General features: G+C 55.9%; 2 protein-coding genes and 2 pseudogenes across 2 annotated transcripts; 1 reads left to right on the forward strand and 3 right to left on the reverse strand.

Annotated features, from left to right (window-relative positions):
• LOC128820668 (uncharacterized) overlaps nucleotides 1-24,207 on the reverse strand; it is a 1,438,581-nt pseudogene that overhangs the window by 182,690 nt on the left and 1,231,684 nt on the right.
• The window catches only part of LOC128820670 (zinc finger protein 850-like), a 488,361-nt pseudogene that overhangs the window by 176,663 nt on the left and 287,491 nt on the right, over nucleotides 1-24,207 (forward strand).
• LOC128820807 (serine/threonine-protein kinase pim-1-like) lies at nucleotides 391-18,292 on the reverse strand. The gene is made up of 7 exons (XM_054001616.1): nucleotides 18,184-18,292; nucleotides 2,710-2,816; nucleotides 2,509-2,593; nucleotides 1,972-2,397; nucleotides 1,180-1,356; nucleotides 784-937; nucleotides 391-547 (listed from the first exon to the last, which is right to left on the reverse strand). Exons 1-6 carry the CDS (start codon nucleotides 18,290-18,292, stop codon nucleotides 831-833), a joined length of 1,011 nt encoding a protein of 336 aa, XP_053857591.1. The 3' UTR covers nucleotides 391-547; nucleotides 784-830.
• LOC128820760 (olfactory receptor 14J1-like) lies at nucleotides 19,190-20,756 on the reverse strand. Its single transcript, XM_054001591.1, has one exon. It carries the CDS (start codon nucleotides 20,715-20,717, stop codon nucleotides 19,785-19,787), a length of 933 nt encoding a protein of 310 aa, XP_053857566.1. The 5' UTR covers nucleotides 20,718-20,756; the 3' UTR covers nucleotides 19,190-19,784.

The following is a 24,207-nucleotide window of genomic DNA, read 5'->3' on the forward strand; positions in this document are numbered from 1 at the left end:
CCAAAATAACGGTGATCCCAAAGCAAACAAGGGCAGGGGAGCAGCCCAAGCCCTTCCTTGCCTGCAAAGCAAAGCAGCCCCTGCACAGGTTCTGGAGTCCCACCTCTGCTCCCACCATGGGGGTTTGTTTGTGTCGGGCTGGCTGCCCCAGCCCCAGCCCCAGCCCAGGGCACGGTGGGTGCTGGGGGCTGTTGGCAGGGCCAGGAGCCCACTCCCATTTCGTACCCACCCCAGCCCATGCCCCCAGCCCTGCCAAAAGCAGCCTGGCAGCCGACTGAAGGATCAGCTGCATCCGCCCCAGCAAAGGGGGAATCTTTGGATCCCAGACAGGCTGAGCAATGCCCAAATCTGGGAGCATCCCCCTGCGTGTGGACTCATCTGCAGATCCCCTGTGGAGCCTGGCTTTGGAGAAGGTGCCAGAATCCAAGTCCATCATCTTCAGCTGGCCAGGCCGAGGAAGAGATTGTCATCCTTGAGGTTGTCCTTGGTGTCTCCAGCAGCAGCAGCCCCACCTGGTGCAGCTTCTCCAGGGGCTCCTTCTCCTTCCCTGGGGCCAGACCAGGCTGTCAGGGTTCTGCCCAGGGCCCCAGCTGTCAGGGAACCAGGACAAGCAAAACCCGGGGGATGGTGGCCACCAGTGCTTGCCACACCAGGTCTCCAGCTCAGCTCCAGCCCAAGAGCTGCGTGTTCCCTTCTGCTGACCCCTGCTCAGAGCTACAGGCAGCACAAAACCTGTCTGGTTGGCTTTGCCACTGATTGCCAAGAGATGTGTGGAGCTGTTACCTGCCAGGCCCCTGGATCCAACTGTGCACCTGGATCTCTCCCATCCTCTAGGGCAGAGGAACACCCTGCACCCAAGGATCACGGAAAAGCTCTTCTAAGGATGGCCTGTCCAAGGGCTGCATGGACAAACACCTCTTAATGACATCCTGGCACTCTGGGGAGGGAAACCAGGAATCACCAGTCAGTTGGAGAAGTTGCCCCCCCAGTTCCCATGCCCAGGCCATGCTGGGTGTGCCCAGAGCTGGGCCTGAACTTCCCCATGGATTCTGTGTTTGGAGGAGAGCAGGAGAGCAGGACTTGTGCCACCTCCTCAGCAGCTGCCAGAGCGGGATGCCCACGAGCTGCTGCTGTCTCCCAGCACTGGTATTGCCCCCGTGGCCAGAGATGAGGATCCACCTTGAGAGAGCCGTCGTGGGAACAAGATCCGCCCCCAGATGATCTCCTGGCCCCTCCTGAACGGGTGCTTGCCCATGACCAGGTGGCACAGCAGGAGGCCCAGGGACCAGATGGTCGCTGCCTCGCTGTGGTAGCGTTGGTGGTGGATCCACTCTGGTGGGCTGTAGGACAGGGTTCCTGTGGAACACAGACAGAGTTCAGCAGGGGGATGCTGCTGCTCCCAGAGCCTGGCCCCAGCACCCCTGGGCATGTGGGGGCTGCCCCAGTGGCACACGGGGTGACCGCTGCCCTCTCGCCAGCACCTGGGACTTGTGTACAGACTCGGGGCTGGAAAAGAAGCCACTGGTGCTGGAAGAGGGCAGCAGAAACCCTGGGAAGGCCCAACCATGACACACAAAAGAAAAACGCATCCAGTGGTGGAGAAACCCACTCGACTACCTGCCTGCACAGCCCCCCAAAAATGTTAACAAATCAAGGCAAACAAGGGGAGCAGAGCAGTCCAAGCCCTTCCTCGCCTGCACACAAAACCGTCCGGGGCACGGGGTCAGACCCCCCTCTCTGCTACCCCCATGGGGGTTTTTGTCGGGCTGGCTGCCCCAGCTCCAGCCCCAGCCCAGGGCACAGTGGGTGCTGAAGGCTGTCGGCAGGGCTGGGAGCTGGACCCCCTCACACCCCCACCCAAATCAACCTGGCTCCAGCATTAATCCCATCCCAGCTGCAATAGGGGGAGCCCCGGTGCTGCACCCCGGCTGGGCCATGAGATGCCCAGGAGCATCCCCTGGCAGGGCTCACCTGCAAACTGGGTGTAGGCTGTGTCTTGGAGGAAGGCGCCACAGCCAAAGTCGATCAGTTTCAGCTGCCCCGTGGCCAGGTCGAGCAGGATGTTCTGGGGCTTGATGTCCCTGTGCAGGACCCCGCAGCTGGTGCAGTGCCGCACGGCCTCCAGCACCTGGCGGAACAGCCCCCGCGCCTCCTCCTCCGGCAGGAACCTCCGCTCCGCCAGGAAAGCCGACAGGTCCTGGCACCGCTCCGGGCGCTCCAGCACCAGCAAGAAGCTGTCGGGGAGCTGGAGCCACTCCAGGAGCTGAATGACACCAGCGCAGCCAGAGGCCACCTTGGCCAGCAGCACGATCTCCAGGGGTGCGCTGGTGCCGTCGGGCTGCGGGAGGAGCGCGATGCCGTCAGTGGGGCTGAGGCCGTGCCGGGGCTGGGGAAGCCCTCAGCCAGCCCGGGATGCTCTGCATGCCCCGCTCAGCCCACGCCCGCTCTCCCTGCAGGGCTCCCGGCAGCTCCCACCCTGCCGGGCCCCGGCTCATCCCCGCCCGGCACGGCCCGGCTTCTGCCGCTGGCCCCGCTCACTCACCAGCTCGCCCCAGTGCCGGATGCGATCCCGCGGCACCCTTTTGATGGCCACCTGCGAGCAAGGGAGAGCAGCGGGTTCAGCTCGCCCCCCGCCTAGCCCAGCCCCAGCCTCCTCCTCCTCCTTCTCCTCCTCCTCCTCCTGCGCCCGCCGCCGGCCCCGCCGCTCACCGGGGCGCCGTCCGAGAGCCGCGTGGCCGCGAAGACGCTGCCGAAGCCGCCGCTGCCCAGCAGCGAACCCAGCCGGTACCGCTCCTGCAGGGCCTCCTGCGCCTTCCCTGCGGGCGGGACGCGGCTGTCAGCGCTCGGCCCGGGGCCAGGAGCGGCCCCCGAGCGCCCCCCGAGCGCCCCGGGCCGGCCATCCCCAGGCGTTCTCTGCTGGCAACGGGCCGGCGCCGGGGCCGGGACTGGAGCCCACGTCGGGGCCGGGGCCGGGCTCGGGCCAGGCGGAGCCAAAGGGCGGCGATGCCGCCCCAGCCCCAGGCACTGATGCCGGCCCAGCAGCGCCAGCGCCAGCACGGCCAGAGCCGGGCGGGGGCGAGACCGCGGCGGGACGGCCGGGGACAGGGACGGGGACAGGGACAGGGACAGGGACAGGGACGGGGACGGGGACAGGGACGGGGACGGGGACAGGGACACGGACAGGGACAGGGACAGGGACAGGGACAGGGACAGGGACAGGGACAGGGACGGGGATGGGGACAGGGACAGGGACGGGGCAGCCCCGCCCGGGGCCGGGGGCGGGTCGGGGGCATGGCTCGGCCTGGCAGGGGAGAGGGAGACTGGGAGAGGAGGGGACAGCGGGAAAGGGAGAGCGGGAGAGGCTGCGGGACAGCGGGAGAGGGAGAGGAGGAGCAAGAGGGACTTGACAAAGCCGCTTCTTTCGCTGCTTTCGCTGCTTTCGCTGCCGCTGCTGCTGCTGCTGCAACTGAAGCAACTGAAGCTCCGGGGCCGTTTGTCCCCGTGTCCGTTTGTCCGTTGCCCGCTCGCCCCCGCGCCCAGCCCCGCGCTCCCCGGGGCAGCCCCTGAGCCTGTCCAAACACGGGAACTTTGCCGTGTTCAGCCCAGACCCAGAGTCTGGACTCCTGCCCAGGGGCACAGGAATCCCCTTGGGCGCTGCTGTGCATTGTCCCTGCTGAGGGTCAAACACTCTCGGAGCGCATTCCCTGAATGCAGAATTTGTACCTGACCCAAGCACTGCACTTACCTCTCCAGCAATGATTTCTAAATAACACACACAAAAAAAAGAGGAAGGCAGACTGTGTGTAGCTCATGGTATTTTACAGTGTCTAAAACTTGCCAAGTCATGGATCTTAGAAGTGAGATCCATTTGTATTAATGGGATGGAGAAGTAGTTCAAGATGGAAAAGGGGAGCATAAAAATAAACAGAGAAAATAAACAGAGAAATCTTGGATTGTTTCTTTCCATTTTCATTTCATTTCTTAAAAGCTGTTTCAGTTTTCCCAGAATCTTCTCCACAGTCCTGTTTGCTCTTTCCAAGAACCTTTCCTGGAGAACGAGGAAGCTTTGAGCAGCTCCTGTCACAAGATGTGCCACCAGCTGCAGCTTCTCTTGGCTTTCCACAACCTGCATGCAGCTCAACTCTTGCAGCAAAGCGGGAGAAATATTTGAAGAACTTGACAGCTTGTTCTTTCTTTTCCTTGTGGGCTGGGCAGTTGTGCCATTGGTGAGGTTTTCATTGTTGCTGTTCTACCCTAAGAAACCATGACGGGCTACCAGGAATTGTCAGGGAATGCAAGCCTGACTGAATGCAGAGAAAGAATCTGCAGAGCCTGCAGCCAGAAATGGAGAGCTGTGTGATCATCATTGCAACATCCCCATGGACATCTTGAAAGAGATCTCGAAGATGGAAATGGGCTGACAGAGGGAGTTTGTTTCTGAGTTCAGTTTAGATGCTTCCACATCTCATGCACTGATATAAATCAAGAGCACAATCAGTTCATGGAAAGCAGCAGAACAAGCTGGACCTCTCAGGAGACGACTGAAAGAATCTGAAAAGGAGAAATGCAGGCAATGACTTGGTGGAGTTTGTCTGGAAGAAGGGTCACTTTTTCCTAATAATTTCTAATCCATCTCCTCTGCATTTGTCTTTTTGAAAAAGGCCATTTCCATCCCAGATTCCCCATGGAATGGGAAGCCTGAGCTTGTGGAAGTGCCTGAAAGATGCCCTGTTCCTCTGCAGGGACACTCAGGCTGGAGCAGGAGCCGGAGCCCTCTGTGGGGAAGCCTCCTCCGAGCTGGAATTTGTGCCGTGCTGGGAGAGGAGGAGGAGGGGGAGAGCGCTGGGCGCTGTGTGGCAGGAGCAGGAGGTTTGGGCCGCAGGACATTCCGTCTGCGCCGCTGCCCCGCAATGGGCGGGAACGCTGTGGGGAAGACTGGGGGACACTGGAGCGGACTGTGGATGGCACTGGGGGGAACTGGAAGGGCCTGGGAATGAACTCAGGTGTACTGGGAGGGACTGGGCTGTACTGGGAGGGACTGGGGGGGCACTGGGGTTGTACTGGGCTGTACTGGGGATGAACTGGGCTGTGCTGGGAGGGACTGGAGGGGTTGAATGGGCTGTTCCCGCCTCCGCTGCCTCCCATTTGCTGAGGCTCCCGCCCATCACAGCCCTCAACCAATCAGCGCCAGGGATGCTGGCTTTGGGGGCGGTGCCTGCAGCATGTGCTTTTCTTTTGCCTACAACTCCCGTCATGCTCTGCGGCCCAATAGAGCCCCATTGGGGCCGGGACTACAACTCCCGTCATGCTCTGCAGCCCCACAGAACCCCCGGTATCCGCCCCCATCTGTCCCATAAGTGTCCCCCAGACCCTCCAGGATCCCCAAGTGCCCCTCAGCGCCCATTCGGGAACCCACAAAATTTTACTGGCAAAGTACAAAAGACCAAGAAACTTTGGAAAAGCATTTAATACAACATCCAATCCAACGTAAAACTCTTGTCATAGCAGTAACTTCATTCACTCAGCCCATTTAGCCTGGAAAGCCTTAAACACTTCAGTTGCTCAGGTACCCAAAAATGTTCCATAGAAAGAGCATTAGAAGGAGAGGAAAGAGGGAGAGAGACAGAAAGACAGAAGCTCCACAGAAAGACACACCTGTGGCTCCCAGCTCCTGGGGTTCCAGTGTGGCTGAGACACAAACCCCAGGGGAAGGCAGAGTCCATAGCAGGGGCTGACCTTGTGCTCCTTGGTTTTAAGCCCCTGGGCCTTCGTGGGCCTCCCCCCAGCTGGGACTTGTGATTGCTCGGGCGTTCAGAGCTGGGTTAGCGCTGTCCCAGCTGTGTGACTGATTGACAGCTCAACCCAAGGGGTCTCGGGACATCGATCTCATCCAGCCTCTGACAGCGACCACGGTGACACTGGGGAACCTCATGGAGCCATGGGTCAGTGTGACAATGCAGGTCCAGGGACACCCCGGTGACACTGGGGAACCTCATGGAACCATGGGTCAATTGTGACACTGTGGGGACCTCGTGGAACCAGAGGAGACCATTGTGAAACTCCCATGGAACCGAGGGCCCAGGGTGACACTGTGCAGCCCAGAGTGTCACGGAGGAGCCATTGTGACACTGTGGGTCCCCATGGAGCCAAGGGAACGTGGGACAGGCTGGTGCCTGAAGTTTTAGCTTTCGTATTTTCCAGATTCTGCACTGCATCAGTCTGTAACTCTGAACTTCATACTGAGTGTCAGCAAGTTCTCTTCACAGTGCAGTCAGACTAAACAATCCTTCTCCAGCCCGAGAACCAAGGACACCGCTGCAGCTTCAGCCCAAAAAGTGAAAACAACAGCGAATTGAGGAGAGCAGACTGGGAGGGTGGGACTGCAAAACCTGAGGTGTAATTGGACAATTAACCCCAATATGGAAATGAACCAAAACTTATACAAGTGTGCAAACGTGTGACCTGTCGTCCATCCTGGGTGTACCCTCAGCCAGGCCCTTGTGGAGGGCCCAAGGTGGATCCTTTGAAGGCCTTTTCAATAAATCCCTCCTTTATTCCTGTCACACTGTCCAGCCTCTGCTCTAGGTGGCCTCTCAAGGCATCAAGGCCTGGCTGGCTGGGCCACCTGGGGGCCACCTGACAGGTCCAGCTGACCTTGGCATGTCAAGGGCTGCTGCTTGTCAGCCCCTGGGGCACTGGGGCTCTGTGCTCTCCTTCCTGTGGAAAGAACTGTCCTTCTCCTCCAGGTGCCCATGGCCAAAATTTGGATTCATCCTCTTATTTTGCTTCTATGCAAAGATTGTTCCCAGATGAAATCTGCCAGGACAGACAGATCTGGCTGGCTTGGCCACCCGGGGGCCACCTCTCATCTGCCTTTGAAACACTGGGACCATGTGTTTTTCTTTCTTATGGGAAAAAAGCAACTTTCACGTCCAGGCACCCATGGCCAAAGTTGGGAATCCGCCTCCATGATTCCCTATATCCAAGGATTTCTCCCAGATGAAAGCTTCCAGGAGAGACAAGTCTGGCTGGCCTTGGTTTCCAAAGAGCTGATTCTTATCTGCCTTTGAAACACTGGGGCTTTGTGCTTTCCTTTCTGAGGAAAAGAACTCTTCTTCCTGTCCAGGTGCCCATGGCCAAAACTGAGATTCCACCTCCAAAACTCTGTACATCCAAGGATTCCCCCCAGATGAAAGGTGCCAGGAAAGACAGGTCTGACTCTCTTGGCCTATGGTGACCACCTCTCATCTTCTTCCAAAACACCCGGGCTTTGTGCTTTTCTTTCCCATGGGAAAAACCATCCATCTCGACCAGATGGCCATGGCCAAAGCTGGGAATGTTCCTCCAGAATTCCCTAGATCCAAGGATTTCTCAGTGACAAAAGCTGTCAGGACAGACAGGTCTGGCTGGCTCAGCCTCTCAGGAGCCACCTCTCTCCTCTACTGCCCCTGAAACACTTGGGCTCTGTGTTTTCCTTCCTATGGAAAAGAACCACCCTTCTTACCAATGCAGAAATGGCCAAAACTGGGATTCCACCTCCAAAATTCCTGATATCCAAGGGTTGCTTTCAGACAAAATAATACCAGGACAGAGAGGTCTGGCTGCCCTTGGCCTGTGGTGGCCGCTTTTCATCTGACCCTGAACCACCGGTGTTCCGTGCTTTCCTTCCTATGGAAAAGAACCGTCCTTCACCTCCAGGCAACAGGTCCAAAACTGGTATTCCACCTCTAAAATTCCCTATATCCAAGGACAAAATCTGCCAGCACCATCTGATCTGGCTGCCCTTGGCCTCTGGTGGCTGCGGCTCATCCGCCCCTGGAACACTGGGGCTGGGTTGTTCCCTTCCTACGGAGACCACCATGACACTGTGGGGCCTTGTGGAACCATGGAGGCCATGAGGACCCTTCAGGGCCTCGTGTCACCAAGGGGGCACTGTGACATCTCAGGGCCTCCTGGAAGCAAGGGACCATTGGGACACTGTGGGGCCCCATGGAACCGAGGGAACATAGAACAGGTCTGGCTGGCTTGGCCTCCCAGGGGCCACCTCACAGGTCTGGCTGATGCTGGAATGCCAAGGGCTGCCTCTCATCAGCTCCGGGAGCACTGGGGCTCCATGCTTTCCTTGCTATGGAAAAGAACTGTCCCTCTTTTCAGACACCCATGGACAAAATTGGTATTTTCCCTAAAAAAAATCCTGTATGCAAGGGTATCTGCCAGAACAAAATCTGCCAGCTCTGGCTGGCCTTGGCCTCTGGTGGTCACATCTCATCTACCCCTGAAACACTGGGGCTCTGTGCCTTCCTTCCTACAGAAGAGAACTGACCTTCTTGTCCAGGGGCCATGGCAGAAACTGGAATTTGGCCACCAAAATTCCATCTATCCCAGGATTGCTCCCAGACAGAAGCTGCCAGGACAGACAGTTCTGCCTGGCTTTGGCTTCTGGTGATATGAGCAGAATGTTTTCATTTGCAAACACCTTGGAGAGGGCCCAGAGATCTCCCAGGCTGGGTTTGCAGGCCTCAAGAACCAAACACGTATATGGAGGCTGATGTGCCTGGGCTCAGTTGTGAAGAGACTGAGGACAGATCAGGAGTGGCCTGGCAGGGCTTGAAGGGTGGATTCAGAAATGGTGGAGCTTTTCTCCATAGTGTGAAACGGCCAGAGAGAGAAATTATACCACAAATGCAACTGGTGAAATCCAGACTGGACACAAGAGGAGGGGAATTTCCTTCCCAGGGCAGGGCTGTGGTGCAGCACGTCCCCAGAAGGAGCCTGGAGGAGCCCAAGGCTTTGTGTGGCCAGGCAGAGGCAGGCAGGAGGCAGAGCTGTCAGCAAAGGAAGGGGCCAACGAGGTGGGGCAGCCGGGGGATGAGGACAGCCTGCAGGGACAGAGGCGCAGGGCAGGGACACCGTAGGACAGCCTGGGCTGCAGAGGGCACAGGCATGTGCAGCAGCTGCAAGGCCCTGACAGAGCCAACCTGTGCAGCACTTTGGCCATGGCTGCTGGCCCTGGGCCTGAGGCCACCAGGGGACAAGTGACCCTTGCAGCCCTGGGGCCTCAGTGCCTCCTTGTCCCTGCTCAGCAGCCTGGCAGGGGCCGCCCCATGGTCCTGCCCTTGGCATTGCACATCCCCACATGCCAGTGCCCATCCCGGGAAGAGCCCTGAGCAATGAGGGAGGGATAGGATCTGCCTTGCCAGGGGCTGGGGCTCAGGCCTTGGCCCTTTGTATTCCTGAAACACATCCAGGTTTGCTCAGCACCAGAGACACCTTTCCCTTGCTGTCCCCACCTCTCATCAGTGCCTCCAGTGTTCTGCTCTAACTGGAGCCTGGGGACACTTTCTCAGTCGTGTCCCTGACAGGGATCTCTTCAAAGCAAAAGAAACCTCAGTGTTTCAATCTCACTTGGAGTTCTTGAGAAGTTATTTGAGCACACCCTGAGGGACTGGGTCTGATGCAAACAGCACCAAAGCCACAGAGGGTCATTAAAGTCCTGGTGCTGTGTCTGTGCTGCTGGGCTGGGCCGGGCTCCTGGCCCAGAGGCAGCTCCTGGCAAGGGCAGCGCTGCAGAGAGACAGCTCTAGCCAGGAGCAGCTCCTGTGCACAGCCCAGCAGGGCTGGGGCACTGCCAGGGCATGCCAGGGACACGAGCAGGGCACAGACAGAGCTCACAGGGGCTCAGCACTGGCAGGGGCTGTGGGATGTCCCAGAGGGGGCTGTGTCACAGCAGCACCTCTGTGGCTCTGTCATAGAGGCACAGAGCAGCTGTGATGTCAGAGAGGGGCTGTGTGACAGCACAGAGTGGGTGCTGTGAGGTCACAGATGGAGCTGTGAGTCACAGAGTTTGTTGTGTGAGGTCATCAAGCGCCTATGGCATCATAGAGCGGACTGTGTGACATCACAGACCAGGCTGTGACATCATGGCATGGCTGTATGACATCACAGAGCAGGCTGTGAGGACAAAGTGTGTGCTGTGACATTACAGAGTGCAGTATGACATCACAGGGAGGGTTTTGTGACATCACAGAGAAGGGTATACAGCCATCACCGGGTGGCTGTGTAACTTCATAGAGCAGGCTGTGACATCAAAGAACAAACAGTGACATTTCCATGTGACTTTGTGACATCACAGAGTCTTCTGTGACAACACAGAGCAGCCGCATGACATCACAAGGTGACATCTCAGAGTTGGATTTGTGACATTGCAAGGGCTGTGTGACATCACAGGGCTGTGTGAGGTCACTGGGGAGGTCACTCCACCCCAGCCCCCCCTCACAGTTCCCCCAGAGAAGTCCAACGCTGCTCGTGCACAGCGGGGTCCCCTGTCCCCCCGGGTCCCTCCGCCCCCGGCGCCGCAGCCTCCCCCAGAGGATGTTCCACGAGATCGACCACAGAGCCTGACATGGGAACAGGGGACAGGGCTGTGATGGGGTGGGACAGGGGGACAGGGACCCCCCAGCAGCGTCCCCGTGTCCCCCAGGGCCAAAGCCTGGGCCAGGGCTCCTTCACCCTGTTACCAACGAGGGCTTGAGAGCGCTGAAAAAAATCCCCAGCAAGGGAGCAGCAAAAACCAGATTTAATATTAAGTGACAGCACCACAAAGTTCCTTGGCAAGAGTCACTCTGCTCCTGACTGGACACTTCAGGCACATCAAGGAAACAAAGCAACAACAAAACCCAACAAAATCCAGGCAATCAAACCAGAAATTAGCCAATAATTGAGGCTTTCCTTCCTATGGAAAAGAACTGTCCTTCTTGGCCAGGCACCCATGGCCACAATCGGGATTTCACCTCCAACATTGCCTGTTGTGACAGACTGGAGGATATTGTTGGCTGGAAACATTTCATGTGTGGGGAGGAAGGGGCAGGTCCAGCCTTGCCCTGCCCTGGAACCCCAGCCCTGCCCTGCCCTGGAACCCCAATCCCCCCAGAGCCTCTATCCCAGCCCAGCAGTGGCTGCCAGTCCCTGGCACAGCACAGGCAATGCTCCACAGCCACCTCTGGAGCCCCAGCCCAGCTCCTGAGTGACCAAATGACCCCAAGTCCCACCTGGGGGAAGGGCCCAGGAAGACCAAGGGATATTTAAGGCTGACCACAAGGCAAGCACACATCTTGACCCTACCTCCCCTTGGAATTTCCATCTGAACACTGCTGGAATCCAGGAGTTGGTAGCTCTGTGTGTGCTTCTCTAGATCTTACTTGTCTTTTTCTCCTTTTGTCTCCTATTTCTATCCACTTGCAAAGGTTGATTAACTTAAAATTGAACAGGCTTACAGTTTGTGAAGTTGAATGGGCCAAGTAAATGCTTTGAGAAGTGCTTTTTGTTGATTGAATGTCATATTAAACCTTTTGCCAAAGTTGCTCTGATTTTCTAAATTTCCCAATGAAGGCTGTTGTTTTCTTTTGAGCTCCTGAGAATCTCTTGCTGGTATTTCTCCAGTGCATCCAACTCAGAGGACACAAATAATGGTAATTCCTTATAAATGTCTCCCTTGAGAGAGTTGCTTGGGGGATGGCAGTCAGGGCTTGTGTGTCCTGCTTGGCACAGCCCAGGCAGGGCTTTCACAGCCCCATCCCACACTCCATTTCCCAGCTGGAGCCGCTGCTGCCTCTGAGTTCTGCTGCCCCAGCCCCAGGGACGCTCTCCTTGTCTGCCCATTCCCCCACGGTCTCTGGGCAGGGATGGCCTCAGTGGGGGCTGCTGACATCCTCAGCACCTTGGAGGCTGCTGCTGGATTTTACTGCTCCAGAGGCTTCTTCAGCCTTCAGCTCATCAGTTCAGGAATGCAGTGCCCCAGTGCTCATTAACATTCAGAACACCTTGACAAGCCAAGCCTCTGGGAATAATGTGATTTACGTTTTCAAATCTTTTGTGGTTAATTAGGTAGATTTGAATATTGTATTCAAAGTGAATGCATTATTTTTACAAAGATAGTGAGAATAAAAATTTAGGTCCTGTTTTTTTTTTTTTTTTTTTTACACCTAATAAATTAATATGGACAAATTTCAATTGACACTAAATCCAAGAACCTCCTCATGCAGTTGGAATAGATATGAAAATCAAGACCCTTCATGGCTGACAATCGATCAGACTCTGTCCCTACCCCCACCCCACCATTTCCCCCATCCAAGCCCTGGCACTCAGAGCAGCCTTGTGCAAATCTGAGCTCCCTCCAGCCCAGGCTGCACCTGCAGCTTTCAGCTCCTTGGCTCCAACTCCCACCTGCTTTCCCTGGAGAAGGAGCTGCCCGAGACACAGAGGGATGTTCATTTCTTGTCAGCCAACCAAGCCAAGGGAAGGCACAGCTCCATCCAATGCAAAAGCCATTCCTCTGCTGGCTATTAAATCCACTGTGCACAGCAGACAGTCTCAGAGCAATGGAAAACACCTTCTGTGCCCAGCACAGATCCCAAGGTGCCCCCAAACCCTCCCTGCCCCGATTCTGCCCAGATTTGCTCTTTGCACACACGAGTCACAGGCTGAAGTCAGGAGCTCCCTCCATGGCCAGAGGGAGGAAAAGAGGGAAAGTGGATGAAGAGCTCTCCTGTGCAGAGCCAAGGTCCAAGTGCCCCTGCAGTGGGAACCACAACTCATCAGGGTTGTGTCCTTTGGGCTCAGGGCCTGGTGACACTCAGAGGCACAGAAAGGTTTCTTGCCAACAAACACAAGTTGAACATTTGAACAGTTTAATAACCATCACAGCTCTTCCCTCAGCTCTCTGTGATGTCCCAGCAGCATCTGACATGTCCCCCATCCCCAAGGGATTTCTGTACAGGAACAGTTTTAGGGAAAGACATTAGAAAAGGTAATTTTAGGATAAATATAAACACAGCAAGATATAATTCATATTTATTTGAACTTCAGAAAGATTGGGCCACTCCCTGACATTCAAAGCATGAAACCAGTCTGTTGAGAGACACTTAAATGACCAGAAAGCATTTGGAGGAGGAAATCTGGGAGCAGCAGGAAGGACATAGATCCACCTGGTCTAAATGAAGAGATGTCCTTAGACACGGCCATTTCAACAGGAGAGTTGAAAACACCTGAAAGAAGAGGGAGAGAAAATAATAAACAGAATACTGATGACACAAGCAGACAGGAAGATCAGTATTTCTTCTCATGGCATCAGTACAATTCCAGGAAATTCCTGTTGCTGGATGAAAAACATTGTCATTTCTTAAAAGTACTCAAGTGACACAGGTAATAGAAATGTGCCAGTATATTAATAAAATAAGAGGTACTAACACCTGTGCCCTTTTCCAGGCAGACATCAGGTGTGTGCCCATGAACAGGCAGTGCCACTTGTGCCCTGAGGTGCCCAGCTGGGATTGGATCTCTCAGAGAGGAGCTGAGGGAGAGCAGAGCACCTTGCAAGCTGCAGGTCCCTGCCAGCCCCGCAGGGCTCCTGTGCCATCAACATCTGCTCTGCTCCAGGCTGAAACAGGGCCCAGCACGGTGCCGGGATCATCAGAGAGCTGAGGTGTGTGCTGGAATTCCATGCCCTCGCCATGGCGCAGCAGCCCTGCATTTCCCTGCTCCAGCCTTGGTCTCCAGCACAGCCATGGAGGCTCTTTGGGCTCCTGAGTGTTCCTGCAGCCCCCAAGGGCAGCTGAGCTCTGCCTTTGGCACAGTCAGCCCTGGCCAGCGCAGGCCACGCTCAGCAATTCCTTGTCTGTGCCCGGCCTTGCTGCCAGCCCCGGCAGCGGCTGCGTGGCCCCTTGGTGGCCCTGTGCTGGCCCAGCCATGGTGCCACAGCCCCTGTGCAGGCCCAGCCCAGGACAGGAGCATTGCGGCTGGGAACGGCCCCTGTGCCGTGGTGGCCACGGCAGCCTTGGGGCTCTGTGCCCCATGGCCTCCCTGCTGGGCAGCCTCTGCCAGCTCCTGCCCAGCCCGTGGCACCTGTGGGGCTGCACAGACAGCCCTGCCCCGGGCTCTGCCGGCCTCTGGGCCAGCAGAGAGGCCGGCCAGGGCTGGCCATGGCCGGGAACAGGCCCTGAGCCCCGCAGCAGGATGGAGCTGGGCCACAGCCAAACTCAGCCCAGGCCAAAGCTGGGCTCAGCAGCCAGGGCTGCCAAGGGCTGGGGACAGAGGCTGGCGCTGACAAATGTCCTGGGCCCCCTCCCTGCTGTGTCCATGCCCCCCAAGGGCACAGAGCAGCCTCCTCTCTTGGCCACTTGCCTGTTTTCAATGCCTTGCACAGGCGCTGGCCCTGCCCCACAAGGCCTGGGCCGAGTCCTGCCCCTGCACGCTCAGCCAGGCTGAGATGGACACTGCTGGTTTCTGGGCCAGGCTCTCGGAGCCCAGCCCAGCTCCCTGCAAGCTCTGCCAGCTGCCCTGAGCTCTGTGCAGCACCAAGGGCCTCTCCCCAGCACAGCCCAGCCGGCTCTGGCCCCACAGCTCTGCTCAGGCCAGGCTGCTCTGGCCACTGGCCCCACGGCCTCAGCCCCTGCCAAGGGCACAGCAGCAGCTGCAGCTCAGCCAGGACTCAGCCCCAGCCATGGGGGAAGGGGCTTGCCCAAGGCACAAGGAGGCTCCCTGGCTGCCCTGCTCCCCTCGGCCTCAGCTGCTGAGAGCTCTGCAGCCCCTGCTGCCATCCCATCTGCCCAGGCCAGCACAAGAGCCCCGGCCTTGGGGCCCTCCAGAGCTGCTCCTGCTCCAGGCCCAGGGCCCATCCCAGAGCTGGGGCAGCCACAAAGCTCTGCCCATTTCTGCTCATTGCTGCTCTGATGGGCATGGATCCTCAGCCCCTTGGAGGTTGCTGATGAATTTTCCTACTCCAGAGGCTTCTTCTTTCTTGAGTTCTTCATTTCAGGAATTCAGTGAAAAAGGCTCATAAAGATTTATTTAAAACTCCCAAAGAAGAAAAGCCCCTGGGAATAATTGAAGTTTTCAATTCTTCTGTGGTAAATTAGACAGATTTCAGAAGTGAATTCAAAATGAATATATTGTTTTGAAAACTATGCAGAGAAAACGGTTTTGTCCTGTGTTCTTTTCCTGTTTATAGATTGATATTAGCAATGTCCAATTGATATTGACCGCTAACATCTTCCATCTTCTAATGCAGTTTGAGTAGATGCGTATATCAAAAACCTTAATAGCTGACAATCAGTCAGACTCTGTCCATACCCCCTCCCCACCATTTCCCTCATCCAAGCCCTGGCACTCAGAGCAGCTGAGGAATGGAGTCACATCCAGGGCTGTCCCCAGGGCTCAGGATTGTGGCCAGGTCAGTGAAGTCTCTTTATTGCTGATCTGGACAAGGCCATCGAGGGCACCCTCAGGCAGTTCCAGGTGAGCCCAGGCTGGGTGGGAGTGTGGCTGTGCTGGAGGGCAGGAAGCTCTGCAGAGGGATCTGGACAGGCTGGAGCCATGGGCCCAGGACAATTGGATGAGGTTCACCCAGGCCAAAGGCCGGGTCCTGCCCTGAGCTCACAACCACCCCAAATCCCTGGCCGTGCCCTGCCCCTGATCCCCACAGCCTGTCCTGTTTCCTTCATCCCTGCATTGCCAGGCACTCTCTGGGACAAGGCAGCTCTGCTCTGGGGATGGAGGGAGCTCCAAGTGCCACCACTGGAGTGGGAACCACAACTCATCAGGTTTGTGTCCTTTGGGGGTCAGGAACTGGTGAGACTCAGAGGCACAGAAAGTTTCTCTTCAGGGCCAACAGACCACAGTTGAACAGGACACAATTTAATAACAACCACGCTCTTTCCTGAGCTATGTGCAACGTCCCAGCAGTGTCTGATGAGTCCAACAGCCACAAGTGATTTCCATAATAAAATTGATTTTAGACAAACGTGGTTCTGTGATAGATATAAACACAATTAAGTTCTTGTATCAGGATGCTCTTTTTGGAGTGGGGGCAAAACAGCTCAAACAATTCCTGATCTGCAAAGCTGTCAGTGGTGGATGGAGAAGGGAGGTCAGGCTGCTTTTGGTGTTGAGGAAATGCTGAAACCAGCCTGACTCATTTCATCTCCTCCTGCCCTGGCTGATCTCCCCTCTTTCCCCTTCCACCCATTGGCTTTTGTCTCTCACCAGGCCCCCTGGTGAAGAGCCTGGCTCTGTGTTCTCCATCCCCTCCTCGCTGGCACTGCCAGGCTGGGATGAGGAGCCCCTCAGCCTTCCCTGCTCCAGGCTGGACAAGCCCAGCTCCCTCAGCCTCTGCTCACAGCCCAAGGGCTCCAGCCCCACCTTGGAGGCCCTTCCCTAAGCCTGCTCCAGCTGCCAGACATCTTTCCTGCCCTGGGGAACCCAACCCAGGCCACAGGGACCTGGATAATCCACGTCCTTGATGTCCTGGTCACACAGCCCTGGCCCCTTTTCCCCATGTCAGGCTCTGGGCTGGATCCTGTGGAACATCCTTTGGTGGAGGCTGTGGCTCCAGGTGGGCCGGGGGGATACCTGGGGACAGGGACCCCGCTGGGCATGAACAGCATTGGACTTGTTGGGAGAAACTGTGAGGGGGAGCTGGGGCGGAGTGACCAACCCAGTGACCTCACAGAGCCCTCCTGGGATGTCACAGCCCATTCTCTAATGTCACAGAGCTGGTCTCTGATGTTCCAGCCAACTCTGTTATGTCACAGTCTGATTTTGATGTCAGACCTCTGCCCTGTGATGTCACATCCAGCTCTGTGATGTCACAGAGACAGTCTATGATGTTGCAGGTGCTCAATGACCTCACATACCCCACTCTGTGATGTCATAGCCCACTCTGTGACCTCATGTTACCAGATGATAAATTGTCTCCACCAGGTGAGCTCACACCTGGAGCTTGTTCTCCAAAACCCCAGACCTGTGGAAACCACACAATGCCCATTGTGTGAGAAGGGGAGCTGGAAGTTCACCAGCCTCAGTGTCCTGCCAGCTCAGCCAGGCCCACGGGAACATTGGGGTCCACAACCACCAGGGACCACCAGAGAGACCCCCAGGACAGAAGAAAGCATGGGTAAAGGGGAGGGGAAATATGTTAATGATTTTGGGGAAATGATTATCAGATATGTGTTTAGTCCAGCACAATCAATGAATATGTGTGCAAAATACAGAATATGAACAGAAACTTTCCTGCACTCAGCATGCTCGGCTTTGGGAGGAGCTATCCCCCGTGCATCCAGCTGAATAAAGAATGCTGCTTCTTATTGCTGCATTGGTGTGAAGGAGTTTTTATTTTTCACCGAATTTTTGGTAACACTCCACTCCCAAGGAAAGCTCTGTCTCCTGCTGCTCACAAACAGAGAAGGGCTGGTGGCAGATGTGGGGGTCGGAGGCTGCCTGGGGCACCGTGACCATGAAATCATCGAGTTTTCAGTATTCTGTGAAAGAAGGAGGGGCAATCAACAAAGCTTCCACACTGGAATTAGGAAGGGCAGACCTGGGTCTATTGAGGATGCAGATTTGGAGAGTAGCGAATCAGGTACTGATTTTTTAAAGTAAACATACCTTAAAAATAAAGGGGTCCAGGAAGGATGGACACACTTCAAGAAAGTAATCATAAGGAGGAAGGAGCAGCCTGTCCCTCTGTGCTGAAGTTGAGCCAGCGAGGAAAAGGACTGTCCTGGCTGGGCGTGGAGCTTTTGTGGGAACTCAGGACAAAAGAGGGTTTGGAAAGAGGAACAGGCAACTCACGAAATATTTAGGGATGTTGCTAGGTCATGCAGAAAGAAGAGTGGTGAAAGCTCAGGTTAGAGCATATCCTGGCCACCTCTTTGAGAAATAATAGAAAGGTATTTATAAAAAAATTAATAGCAAAAGGAGAGATAAGGAGAACCTCTACACTTCATTGGATCCAGTGGGGAATAGAGTAAATAAAGATATGGAAGAGGCTGAGCAGCTTAACACTTTCATTTGCCCCTATATTCAACATTAGGACAGGCTGTCCTCAGGACAAGAGTTCTCCTGAGCTGGCAGATGGGCACAGGGAGCAGAACAGCCCCCTGTAATCCAGGAGGGAGCAGCTGGTGACCTGCTGAGCCACTCAGATGCTCACAGGTGTATGGGATGGGATGGGATCCATCCTAGGGGGATGAGGGAGCTGGTGGATGAGCTCCCCAAGCTGCTCTCCATCATTTCCCATCAGTCCTGGCTCAGCAGGGAGGTGCCAGAGCACTGGAGGTGCCAGTGTGAGCCCATCCCCAAGAAGGGCTGGAAGGAGGATCTGGGGAACTCCAGGCCTGTCAGCCTGACCTCGGTGCCCGGCAAGGTTCTGGAACAGATCACCTTGAGAGCCATCACAGGGCACCCACAGGATGGCCGAGGGGTCAGAGCCAGCCAGCGTGGATTTCAATACCTGCATTGATGATCGGGATGACGGGATTGAGTCCACCATCAGCAAATCTGCAGATGACACCAAGCGGGGTGTGAGTGTGGATCTGCTGGAGGGTAGGAGGGCTCTGCACAGGGACCTTGTTTATCCTGGAGAAGAGGAGGCTGAGGGGAGACAAGGCAGTGTCAGGGCACAGATTTGACCTGATGATCTCCAAGGTCATTTGTAGCCTGGCTGATTCTGGGATTCTCTGAAACTACCCTTGGAGCAGTTGCAGGAGGAGCCCTGGGCCTCCTCTTCAGAAGCTGCAGCAGCCCAGGTCCCTCAGTTTCTCCTCACAGCCCCAAAGCCCATCCTGTCAGTCCTGCAGAGCCTCTGCAGCTCCTCCTCCTTGCCCAGAACAGGGAGCCCCACAGGCAGACACAGCAGCCCAGATGTGCCCCCCTGGCCTGGGCTGCCTCTGGCAAGGGAGCAGCACGAGGCACTGCAGGAGCCTGCAGACAATTCCTGCAGCACTTGTGGGATGATCCTGCTCCCCAAGGGACGTTCCCATGGTGCCAAGTCAGGAACTGCAATGGGGAGTGGGGCCAGAGAGGAAAGGGCAAACAGGGATGGGCTGGGTGCAGGGCAGGGAACAGGGGTAAGGGAAGAAATCTGTATTAGGAAGAGTAAAGAATCAAAGGTGGAGCAAAGGAAATGCTCAGGGCAGTTTGGGGGTGGCGGCCAGGCAGCCCTGGCTCTGCAGTGGGACAGGAAAGTCCCAGCTGATGGGAACAAACTTTCTGGCTGAGTGCAGAGGCCAGGACAAAGCTGAGTGGTTTCCCTGGCGTCCCCCAGCCCTTCCTGGCCCCAGGGGCTGATGGCATTTGTGCTCCCTCAGGTTCATGTCCCCACACCACAACTCTGGGGCTGCTCACATGGGTTTTCTGTGCTGAGCATTGGCCTGGCCGTGTTCTTGAGAGAGCCTGGGCAAGGAGCCTGGAGCCCCCAGGCCCTGGCCTGAGGCGTCAGCGCTGCCCCAGCAGTGCCCATGGCCTGTCCCTGCTGCAGCCCCGGCACTGCCACCCCCAGGACTGTGCCCGGCCCCGAGAGCACTCAGGCCCTGCAGCAACACCAGGGCCACCAGGGCAGCGGGGCAGGGCCACGGGAGCAGCACTGGCAACACCAAGTGCTGCTGCTGCTGCTGGGCACAGCTGCTGTGCCAGCACTGATCTGCCCCCAGCTCTGCACACAGACATTGCTGCTGCAGCTCCAGAGAAGGCAACAAAAGGGCAGCTCTGCAGAAAACTTTGCTGGGAGATCCCTGAGTTACTTTAAAGCCACTGAGAGCACAGCCCCTCATTGACACAGTCTGTGGCCACAGGGAAGGTGGAGAGAAACAGAATGAGAAATGGCACAAACCATGGCATTTCCTTGTGGACAGTATGGAAAAAGTAAAACTAAGAAAACCACCAAATGAAAACAAAAAGAAGTATCAAAATTGGCTTTTATTACAAGTGATTTCCAGAAATTGGCCAGGAGTTTAATGTTTCTGAAAGCATCCAGTCATCAGTCTCCTCGCTGCAGCCGTGAGCTCCTGGTTCCTCAGGCTGTAGATGAGGGGGTTCAGGGCTGGAGGCACCACCGAGTACAGAACTGACAGGGCCAGATCCAGGGATGGGGAGGACATGGAGGGGGGCTTGAGATTGGCAAACGCTGCAGTGCTCAGGAACAGAGAGACCACGGCCAGGTGAGGGAGGCAGGTGGAAAAGGCTTTGTGCCGTCCCTGCTCAGAGGGGATCCTCAGCACAGCCCTGAAGATCTGCACATAGGAGAAAACAATGAACACAAAACAACCAAATGCCAAACAGGCACTAACAGCAAGGAGCCCAAGTTCCCTGAGATAGGATTTGGAGCAGGAGAGCTTGAGGATCTGTGGGATATCACAGAAGAACTGGCCCAGGGCATTGCCATGGCACAGGGGCAGGGAAAATGTATTGGCTGTGTGCATGAGAGCATTGAGAAAGGCACTGGCCCAGGCAGCTGCTGCCATGTGGGCACAAGCTCTGCTGCCCAGGAGGGTCCCGTAGTGCAGGGGTTTGCAGATGGACACGTAGCGGTCGTAGCACATGATGGTCAGGAGATAAAACTCTGTTGAGATGAAGAACAGAAAGAAAAGGAGCTGTGCAGCACATGTTGTGTAGGAGATGGTGCTGGTGTCCCAGAGGGAATTGTGCATGGCTTTGGGGACAGTGGTGCAGATGGAGCCCAGGTGGCTGAGGGCCAGGTTGAGCAGGAAGAAGAACATGGGCGTGTGCAGGTGGTGGCCGCAGGCTACGGCGCTGATGATGAGGCCGTTGCCCAGGAGGGCAGCCAGGGAGATGCCCAGCAAGAGGCAGAAGTGCAGGAGCTGCAGCTGCCGCGTCTCTGCCAGTGCCAGCAGGAGGAAGTGGCTGATGGAGCTGCTGTTGGACATTGGCTGTGCCTTGGCATTGGGATCTGTAATCAAATTAATCGTGGAATGGTTGAGTTTGGAGAGAACTTTAAATATCGCAGCCCGTCCTGGTGGCACTTTCCCTCCACTGCCTGCCCAGGCTCTGCTGCCTGGAGCTGTCCCTGCCAGCAGCTGCTTCCCTGTGCCCAGGGCTGGGCCCTGCCAGTGCTGCCAGAGCCCAGCTCAGCCCTGGGGGCTCAGCTCTGCCCTGCAGACCCCTCCCAGCTCAGGCACTGCCCAGGGGCAGCTCTGGCTCTGCAGGCTCTGATGGCAATGTCAGACCAACCCTGAGGAGGCTGGAAAAGCGACACTGATGCTGCCTCTAAGGGGCCCTTTGCTGATTTCTGTCACTGCCTGGTTTATTAATGTCATAGAGAAAAATTTTGTTTTTCTCAGCCTAAACTGAGAGATGAATATCTATGTGCAATTTCCCATCCAGGTAACCCAGAGCAGCAGAATTAAAAATGCAGTATTTGCGAATTTATGCAGTCCCTGCCTTGCTGTGCTCCCTGTATAAACTGCCTGGAAGTGTTCTGCAGTTAAATGCCATGCTGGGAGCCGTCGTGAACAGTGCAGCAGCTTCACCACACAAGGAGAACAATTCCAAGCCATTCCAACTGTCTCCTTCCACCCATATATTGTCCCCCAGTGCTGGCAGCAGCTCCCCGGGCCGGCTGAGAGCTGTCCCTGGCAGGCAGCAGAGTCCCTGGCCCAGCACAGCGCCCTGGGCTGCAGGACCCTGCTCTGCAGGACAGCCCTGGGCACCCCTGGCTGCTCTGCACAAGAGACCATCAGAGAATGTACTCACAGGGGCTGTGGGCATTGGCATGTTCCAGCTTGAGGAGATCACTGCAGGAGCTGCAGCTGCATTGTCCTGCAGCCAGAGGTTCCTGTGCCAAGGGCTGGCAGTGATTCTGCCCCAGGCACTTCTCAGCACCTTCCCAGCCCTGACTGACTGAAGCTCTCTGTGCCTCTGGGCTGTGCCCGCGCTGGCTGCAGGCAGTGCCCCAGCCCTGCTGGGCTGGGAGAAGAGCTGCTCATCCAGAGAAATGTGCTTTTCAAGCTCTGCTTGCTTACCAGCATCACCCTCTGTGCCAGGAGCCCGGCCCAGCTCAGCAGTACAGACACAGCACAAGGACTTGAATGAGCCTCTGGGGCTTTGTGCTCAGGCCCTGAACATCAGGCCCTGAGAGGGAGCTGCAGAAACCTCTCCAGAACTCCAAGTCAGAATCCAACTCCAAAGTTTCTTGGACTTTTAATGGGTCCCACTGAGGGACACGACTGAGAAAGTGTCCCCAGGCCCCAGGCAGAGCAGAGAACTGGAGGCACTGATGACAGGTGGGGACAAAGGGAAGCCAAGTCTTGGTGGCCTGGGGCACAGCAGGGTCTGTGCCACCAAGGGCTGTCAGGAGACACCTTGTCCTGAGGCCCTGGGGCCTCCTGGCACAGCCCCAGCCAGGCTGGCCACTGTCAGCCCCTTGTCCTGCCCTCAGCATCCCCCCCTAGCCCACATCCCAGTGGCCTCAAGGATCTGCTGGAAGGAGTCCCTGGGGAGCCTTGCTCAGGAATGGCCCTGGGGACTCCACAATGCTCCCAGGCACTGCAGGTTTTTCAAAGGACTTTGGCTTTGGCTTTTGCCTTGCAGTCTCTGAGAGCTTTCTGCAATCATGGCCTCCAATTATCTGTTGTAATTAGTCCCTGGAGAGGCTTTGTCAGGAACAACACTCACTGGGGCTCATTAATGCTTCAAGGTACTTCAGTTCTTTTAAGGCACTTGGTGTTTCCCTTTTGATACAGACTCTGTGAGAGGTTTGTGCAATCATGGCCCCAATTATCTGCTTTAACGAGTCCCTTGAGAGCTTTGTACTGACACTCAGTGGGGCTCATTAATGCTTTGAGATATTCAAGGTTTTTCAGGTACTTTGGATTTTCCTTTCCACACAGAGATGTTTTTTGTGCAATTTTGAGTCTCTGGGAGGTTTTTGTGCCATCCTGGCCTCCAGTTCTCTCCTCCAAGGAGTCCATGAGGAGCCTGTGTTGGAGATGGACCTCAGTGGCACCCATTAATGCTTTGAGACCCTTTGGGGTTTTCTTCTGCCTTTGACTCCTGCAAAGGTTTGTGCAATCTCCTCTCAGGCCCTGAGGTTCCAGGGCTCAGCTCCAAATGCACCACGGGGCTCATTAGGATCAAGCAAGTCCTGACAAACCATGGCTCTGCCTTGATTTCCCTCTGCTCTAGTGCAGTTCATTCTTTCACCAATTTGAGATTTCTCGGCCAATGCATCAATTAGTGTGGTGGGTTCAGTGTTGGCTAATTACCAGTGCACTCACTTGAATATACTTACTCATTTCCTGCTGTGACATAGGATTAGGAGAAAGGCAAAATAGGCTCAAAACTTTAAAAATGTTTATTAATAGTACCTAAAAGGAAGAATAATAAGAATCAGAACAAAACTTTCAGAACACTTCCTCTCTCCATACAACCTGACAATGTAAAGAGCCAAATCCTAAAACTTTCAGTCAGTTTTCCACTGAATAGTCTTTCTTCAGTCCACTTAGGGAGAGAAGTTCCTCTTGTTAATGATATGGCGACTTCTCCACAAAAAATCAGTTCTCTCATGACTTTTCAGTTCCACAAATACCAGTCACTCGGAAAATCTGCAATCGTGAAGTCTCTCCAAATTTTCACAGCTTTTCCCACAGCTGGGTTTATGGGCCATGTCAGTTTATGGGGTATTAGTTTAAAGATGAGCTGTTTAAGAGCAAAGGTTCTCTTCATTTATTTCTGAAATCATTCTCATCTCTGGGAACAGAGATCTTCTTCTTCTCTCCCTGAGGACACAGGGTCTCATCACTCTTCTCTCCTTCTCTGTTCAAGCTTCTCATGGGATCACAGCTACTGCAACATTTCCTTCTTTTAGCATGGAGGCCTTTGCTGAACAAGTCATCTCCCCATTCTTTTCAATGCGTTATAGGGAAAAAGAGAGTCTGATGTATCAATTCCATCCTTCTCAATAGCTTTACCAGAGGATTTCAGCCCCAAGATCAAGGCATCTCCTCATCCCTCCCATCTGGGACTCAACTTCCTCTTCACTGACCTCGGTGTCTTCACGTTGCTCCTGTGTGTGCCTGCACTTTGTCCTTTTCTCTCACTGGAGGGAGGATGGAAGCACGGGAAGAGTCAATATCTGAGGCGGGGCCTGCAGATGGTTGCGTGAGCCCGGCCGGGCTGGGTCCTTGCGGCCGGAGCTGTTTTCCCATGGAGGTTTGTGTAGCGGCTGCGCTGGGGCTGTGTCAGGCTGGGCGGCGCTGGGGGCAGGGCCAGGATCTCAGCAGCCAGGCCAGAGCAGAGCAGCAGCACGGCCGGGGCCGATGGCTTCTCCTGGCCCTGCCCGCTGGTTGCGGGCCAAGCCCAAAGGCGGCAGAAGCTTGGCCGAGCCGGCCCGGCCCGGGGCTGCTCCTGGGGCCCGGC

This window comes from Vidua macroura, chromosome 30 (genome assembly GCF_024509145.1).
Source record: "Vidua macroura isolate BioBank_ID:100142 chromosome 30, ASM2450914v1, whole genome shotgun sequence".
NCBI lineage: Eukaryota > Metazoa > Chordata > Aves > Passeriformes > Viduidae > Vidua > Vidua macroura.